This window comes from Phalaenopsis equestris, unplaced genomic scaffold (assembly GCF_001263595.1).
Source record: "Phalaenopsis equestris unplaced genomic scaffold, ASM126359v1 Scaffold000297, whole genome shotgun sequence".
Taxonomy (NCBI): domain Eukaryota; kingdom Viridiplantae; phylum Streptophyta; class Magnoliopsida; order Asparagales; family Orchidaceae; genus Phalaenopsis; species Phalaenopsis equestris.
This window is the reverse complement of record NW_018164739.1, coordinates 4,421,928-4,429,624: the sequence shown is the minus strand read 5'-3', so window position 1 is coordinate 4,429,624 and position 7,697 is coordinate 4,421,928. Positions and strand designations below refer to the sequence as shown.

The 7,697-nt window shown below is 32.2% G+C and overlaps 1 protein-coding gene across 4 annotated transcripts in view; it reads left to right on the top strand.

Moving 5' to 3' along the window:
- The window catches only part of LOC110025428 (nucleolar GTP-binding protein 1), a 34,201-nt gene extending 26,934 nt beyond the window's left edge, over nucleotides 1-7,267 (top strand). For all 4 annotated transcript variants that reach the window (XM_020725897.1, XM_020725896.1, XM_020725898.1 and 1 more), the window contains 6 exons: nucleotides 763-876; nucleotides 3,161-3,232; nucleotides 3,313-3,349; nucleotides 5,264-5,376; nucleotides 6,087-6,284; nucleotides 7,083-7,267. In XM_020725897.1, the coding sequence (XP_020581556.1) occupies nucleotides 763-876; nucleotides 3,161-3,232; nucleotides 3,313-3,349; nucleotides 5,264-5,376; nucleotides 6,087-6,284; nucleotides 7,083-7,169 (621 nt within the window). In that variant the 3' untranslated portion in view covers nucleotides 7,170-7,267. The remainder of the gene's footprint in view (nucleotides 1-762; nucleotides 877-3,160; nucleotides 3,233-3,312; nucleotides 3,350-5,263; nucleotides 5,377-6,086; nucleotides 6,285-7,082) is intronic.
- Nucleotides 7,268-7,697: the final 430 nt, after the last annotated feature.

Here is a 7,697-nt window from a genome sequence, read left to right as displayed (position 1 = left end):
AATACATGGAATGTAATTTTAGTATTAATAGCTCTAGTGACAGAAGTGTGACTTTGGGTGATCAAATTATTAAAAGGTGTGAACGATTTAGATATCTTGGGTCCGTTGTCCAAAGCGATGGTGATATAGATGGGGTGTTAATAGTAGAATTCAAGTTGGTTGGTTGAAGTGGAGGAATGCTTCGGGCCTTTTGTGTGATAGAAAAGTACCGCTAAGACTGAAAGGAAAATTTTATAAGATGGTGGTGAGACCTGCAATGCTCTATGGCGCTGAATGTTGGCCTTTAAAAGAGAAGCATAATAATAAGTTAAGTGTTGCCGAGATGAGAATGATTAGGTGGATGAGTGGCTTTACACTTAGAGACAAAATGCGGAATGAATATATTCGTGATAGGGTTGGTGTAGCTCCTGTGACAGACAAAATTAGAGAAAGTCGTCTTAGATGGTTTGGTCATATTAAACGTCGACCATTAGATGATCCGATTAGGAGAGTAGATGTTTTAAATTCGACTTGTGTTAAGAAAAACAGAGGTAGACCTAGGAAGACTTGGGCTTATTGTATTAAAAATGATCTTAATTTACTATAACTAAATGAAAATATGACACTAAATAGGACGCAATGGAGAAAAAGGATTCATGTAGCCGACCCCACATTGTGGGATTAAGGCTTTTTTGTTGTTGTTGTTGTTGTTTAAAGTAGTTAAGGAGTTGGATTCCTAGACTAATTAAATATCTGAAATGGATTAATTTATGAAACTTGAAGACACTGCGTGCCATGCCTGTGGTGGACCTACAGACTCCAACCCTTTGCCTTGTTGGAGCACCCAATGTGGGGAAGTCTTCACTAGTTCGCATACTTTCAACTGGAAAACCAGAGGTAAAGTGTTCTACTTTAGCATTAACCATGTATACTTCTTTTTATGCTGTCCTAGATACTCAAATTTTGCCCACTTTTTATTTTCTAACGTGAACATTAAATATTATATTTCATCACTTCCTGTTTAAAGTTGTCTATTGGGTTTAATGAATTAATTTTTACTCGGAGTTGTAGATTTATAAACTTGTATATGTGAGCTGATACTATAATTATTTACAGAAGGAATACATTTTGGGTTGTTCGTCTTGAAGGGTTAAATCGTTAGGCGAGTAAGATGCACAAATTCTAATATGAAATATATATATATAATATATATATATATATATATTAATCTTGCATGCGCTCATTTATTGTTAATTAAATTTGTAGGTGATATAATAGAGACCCTTAATATATAGGAAGGAATGTGCCCGACCTACTATTCATCAATAAGTGACTACACAATAATGATTACATAAATTTTTTGTGAGTTGATGATACTTTTAAATAAAGATATTTGGTGCTTGTAAATTGCATACTTTGTGCATACTGTTATTCAACCTATTTTAAAATGGATCATATGTTTATTTAATCGTGTAATGATTGAATTGTGTGGAGCTTAACAAATGTCATGATAAGGGAGGTAAGTTGGCAAATGTTTATGATACCTGTACCAATTGGGTGACAAAAGTGAGAAATAAATAAATATGATAACTTGTATCTATATGAATAGGAAACATATATAGGCAAGGTGACGAAGGTGAGCTCGTATAAAGGCGAAAGGGCCCTCAAGTTAATATGGTCATGACACTTATTTAGGTAGGTTGACAATGGCGAGCCCTTATATGATGGTCATTTTCCTTAGTCCCATATACATACCATGTCCTAAAGTTGAGAGAAAATTTTAAATTCTATGCTACTTAAATTTTGAAATAAGAGAGAGAAAAAAAATATATCAAAACGTAAACTAGACTGATATCACTCATGCACATGTCAGAACAGTATTTATAATATTTTAAATGTTAATGTTTTTTTTTTATGTTTTCTTTAAGAGAAATGCCTTATTATTAGGCCACACCAGTGAATGATTAAACTAGTCTGATATTAATTGTAATGATTGTAATGTCTTATAATATTGTAAATGTTAATGTTAGCTCTAAGTTGTTTGCTGCAATTCTCACTCCCCTTTATTTTGTTTTAAATTGGCCACTCAACCTGTCATGTGTGTCAAATCTACAAGTCATGAGTTTTTAACCCAAAGACTAATTGTGCTCGCACTTCCTGCGAGCCTGTTATGCTTGAATGGCATGTTTACCTTTTCCATACACATGAGAAGGTTAGGACACACAACTTCTCTGCATCGCAGTGCTGTCACCCTTTAAGTGCACTTCAATTCATGCTTTAAAAAAATGCTAGAGCACACTCTTCATCACTTTTTGTTCAATAAAATATACTACAAATACATTTGTTACTTGCAATAATACTTTAACAATTACTTTGGTTTTTCACCTTAATATGGGTCAATCAAGTGCTGCAGAGTGGTGCTGCAACACTTTACTAAGGCTCTAGCGCGCACTAGCTTATGCTTGTTGCAACACCATGAACTGATTCTACGGTGACAGTGAGCAAATTTCAAAAACTTGAACTGTTCTGCACCAATTCAACCATCGTTGGTTCACTCGATTGTTAGTTTATCTGAAGCAAATAAAGTTGCTGCTTGGTCTGTCAGTTTTCTCCTTTAGTTCTTTTTTCCTGCCACTGGTGCAGGATCTTCAGGTTTTGATTTTCGTCCATGGTAGAAGCCATGGTTACAAAACGTGGTGCGTATCTCTACAAATGGGAATCCGAATGGGTTAGAAACTCAATAAGTGTGAACATTAGACTGGCCATGTGGTGGTTTTATTGAGCGGATATTTTTCTTTGGGAAATTTACTTACATATTACAAAAAGGTGTATTTCACTTTTAAAAAGATAATGATGGTAGTATTTTGGACGTGATGTTAGATATTTTGAGCGGTATGCATGTAAATATGAAAGTTTAGGTGTTAGATTTGTAAATACATAAGTATTTTGTGCAATGTATGTAAATGTACTTTTTTTTTGGTGTGGTAAAACCATGCCAATGAACGCTCTTTATTTACCACCAGTAGGAGAGAGAAGAAACGACACAACAACTGAAGTAGGAATAGGCACCAGAAACCAAGGTTGTTAAGGAATGTCTTGAAAGCAACTCGAAATATAATGTGCATACTTGCTGCGTTTATATTCCTTAACTTGTTAGTTTGATTTTCACAACTGATGTTAGGTTTGCAACTATCCTTTCACCACGAGGGGAATTTTGATGGGACACATTGCTCTAAACTATGAGAATTATCAGGTTTTTATACACTAACTTAAGTTTATTATTTCATATCTTGTCGCAATAGTATGCGACTTCTAAGGCTTAACTCGTTACAGGTTACGGATACACCTGGTCTACTTAGAAGGCATGATGGTAAGATATTATGTTACATTGTAGTGATTGGTCGCTATATGTTCTCATTGATGAAAATTCCTAGAAAACAATAGATATCAGTTTTAATGTAACAAGTGGTGGTTGTTCATTCTATTATTTCCCCTGTTACGGACTAATGTGCCAAAATTGTTTTGTGACTATTTAGATGAGGTCATTTTTGTCCGATTTTATAAAGTGCTAATTAGTCATCATGTTATTTTAATGGGGGCTAAGATAATCATTACTAGGGACTACTTCAACTCATATGAAAAGTATCTTTGGGCTAAATTGATAATTTTATAGACTTTGAGACTAAAGTGACCTGCGACAAAGAGCGAGTGGACCATTTTGACATTTTTTTTGTCTTGTTATGTCATGAGTGTGACTTTTAAAACCTTTTCAATGATTTGAGGGCTCTTCTCAAATGTGGTTTTGTTTGGTTTATTTTATTTTAGGAAGATATACATGGATGCCACTCAATTCCTATATAGTTACATATCTAACACCTAAACATCAATTTTTACATATATGCCATCTTACCCATGCATGAAAATGTGTATTTCATCTTTTAAAAGTTAAGTAGTGATGTTTTTAATGTGATATGAATGATTTGGGTGTTATAGATATGAATGATTTGGGTGTGGGTGTTATAAATGTAAAAAAGTTAAGTTTAGGTGTTAGATATATAAATACATAGGAATTAGGTTTTATATATGTAAATGACCCTTCATTATATTTTATTTTCCTACAGAGGGACTTTTGTGTTGCATCTATGCTTTTATCAATCTGATTTGCATGTGAATATATAAGACCATAAAATCATATAGATAATTACATACAGGTGGCCAAATTCTAAATTAGCCGAGTTAGTGAACATTTTGGCTTCTGAATATTGCTATTTTTTTGTTTTTGTAATGATGATGGCTTCTTGATGTAGAAATTTGTTAATGGAAGGTCGGTCTTTTTAAATACATGCATGAGAGTAGGCATAAAATGAGTCCATCAGATGGATGGCGAGAAAGAACTGAAACAGCTTGTTCCTTAGGTGCGATCCATTTGAGATCGCTTTTGCTTTTAATTTTTAATTTTTTGTTTTTAGTTTATCCTTTTTATGTTCTGATTTGAAACATAATATATTTAGTTATTTGATTATAGTATGACTATTTTTAGAAGTGATCAAAAGCGCCTAAAGATTATTGTTGGTGTTTTATAAGAATATTAATTTGTTTTTAGAAACAAAAAATAAAAACATGCAAAATCAATCTAAACAAACATGTTTTTAAAAATAAAATAAAAAACAAAAATAAAAATAAATAATAAAACTGATCTCAATGATATAGCTATTGTGGTGGTTGATGGTAGAACACTCATTTTTTGTTGGTATAAAATTTTTGTTGATTTGTGTAATGAAGGGTGATAGAATGAAAAGGGATGAATATTATGATCTTCTACAAGGCCATATTATATGCTGCTACTACTTTATGTAATTACTTTTTAATATTTATTGATTATATATATATATATATATTGTGATACTTCTTTATAGGAGCATACGTACGCACCACACAATTCTTCTATATTTACATATCTAACACCTAAACTTTTATATTTACGTACGTAACACTCAAATCTATGACATCACATGAAAAATATCACCATCACTATCTCTAATTTTTTAAAGTGAAAAATACACCTTTTCACCTATAGGTTTTTAATTCCAAATTTTTTAGAAATGTAAAAATCAAACTTTGTGGCATGTTTGTAGCTTTCCCGTACTTTTTATTCTCTAGTAAGATTTTGGAGGCCATACCTTTTTATATGTGATAACTGTTATAACTTGAAACAATGAATTTTTTGTTCTGTAAATTTTACAATATACACACTTCTTCTTTGCTTAGTTTTTTTGAACCCTAGATGACAGGAACAATCTTGAGTTGTTAACACTCGCTGTGCTTGAGCATCTGCCTACTGCCATATTGTATGTTCATGATCTCACAGGTGAATGTGGGATCTCATCAGCTGATCAGGTATCATCTACTCTCTTCATAATTTAGTTTTCATCTTATATTATGCTCCAGAAAGTGGAGTTGGGATTCATTGTTGTAAAATTTTTTTTTCCGTAAAAGCTCACTTAAAAACAAAATTGCACTTGGACCCCATGAATTACATGGAGTAATTTGGACCTTTATATATATATATACTCAATTCATTCTCAATTCAAATAGGCTTAACTTGTTAGTTGACTCATCAATCCAACCCAAAATGCACTTAACCCACCATGTTTTTTTCATTTCTATTACTGACAGTGACATCAGACATGTTTGGCTATAGAGTTTATGGTTTATTACATAAAAAAATTGGCATTTACATACGTACCACATAATTCCCATGTAGTTACATACATCTAAACTTTATTTTTTACATTGACCCCAACCCAAATCTTTCTCATCACATAAAAAAAAATACCACTTTTTCAACTTAAAAAGTGAAATACACCTTTTCATGTGTGTGTGTACCCACCATGATTACGAGTTGTTTCTTTTTGTTTTATTTCTGGGGAATACGTTTATAATCCTTGCGAGTGGCATGAGTGGCATCTTTGTACTCTTTGTACCCACTCACTAAACCTTTGTATCATCTCTTTTTTATTAATGATAAAAGTGAAGTTTAGGTGTTAGGTATATAAATAAATAAGAATTAAGTTGTGCATATGTAAATCTTTGAAAAAATTTTGCAGTTCATCATATACAAGGACATAAAGGGAAGATTTGGGGATCGTCTTTGGCTTGACGTTGTCTCTAAAAGTGATTTAAGGCAAGAACCAACAGATGGCATTCTAAATGATTATGTCGACGATGATATCGGCCGATACCAAAAATTTGGGCCTGACGGTGCTATATGGGTTTCCGTGCAGACCGAAGCGGGTATTAGTGAGGTCAGCTTTGCTTTCTTTTTTGCATCTCCTCTCATGTCAAACAGCACAAGTGCAATAACTAGGGTTGCTAATGAATCAGAGTATTTGATTTACAGCTTGATATTCATTCATATCATGCTAGTTTATATTTATTTTCTTACATTATTGAATGCACTTAAACGAAATTTGAAAGATTGGTCCTATATAAAGATTTAATTGGTTATTTGATGGATTTTTTTGTGTTCTCGTATACCTTTTTTTTGGTATGTTATACAGTTTAAATATGTGCGTATATTATTAGACATATAAGCATATGCTAAAATAAACAAACAAACTGTAGATCCTATACTTCATTTATAACACTTAAAATTGTAAGGAGAAAAGTGCTTAAATAGTCCCCGACTATTTAAGCGGGGCTGTTTATTCCCGGAGTTGTCAAATTATTCCCATACTCTTTAAATTGAGGCGGCAATGGTCTTCATAGAGGGACTATTAGAACTCAATTTTAAAATAATCGGAGACTATTCTGACATTTCTATAAATACAGGGACCAACATAGTTCCGTGTGGCACTCTCCTCGAAATTTTAACATCACATAAACAATGCTACAAATATTAATTTTTGAGAAGTGAAATTCACTTTTTCATGCATAGGTTCATGACACTAAAATATTTATTAAGTTCAACTATCAAACTTTAGGTGTTAGATATGCCAATACATAAGAATTGTGCGGCATGTTTGTAAAATCTCTCTTTATATTTAAAATCTGAAGCAGTTATAACTTAACATTCTATCAAATTTGTTTTTTTCTCACTGCAGCTGAAGTCCAGAGTTAAAGCTCTGCTCACCTCCCAGAAGGCTAGAATCAGAAAGGGAAACTGCAGCCATGCAGAACTTGAAGGTTAAGCTGATCATTGCTGTATGTAAATGAGGTTTTAATTTTTGCCAAGATAGATACTTAACGTATTAATATTTAAAGCCAATCGAAGTTAACTGAACATTTATGTTTTTGTTAATGTTTTATCATGAAAATAAAGGTTTTGAAGGTTAAGTATAAGGGAAATTTACATGCATTCCACCATTTTATTTATTTATTTATTTACATATTTAACACCTGAACAAACTTGTTTGAATTTATAACAGTTTGGTGTGTTCAGCTTATGCATGATCAGGTGCACTTAATTTTTTGATAGGTGATATTGGTATTCTTAATGGGATGTCAAAGACTTGATTGCTTTGTATGTAAATATTAAAATTCAGGTGTTTAGATATGTAAATATGTATGAATTGTGTGGTATGTATGTAAATGCCCCTTAATTAAAATTTTAACTAATATTAATAACTAAAATTAAAGATTTTTGGAGGTAAATGAAGCTCATTTTGATCATTGTAATCATATTATAAGACTAATATTGCCATCATCAATAAAAGCTC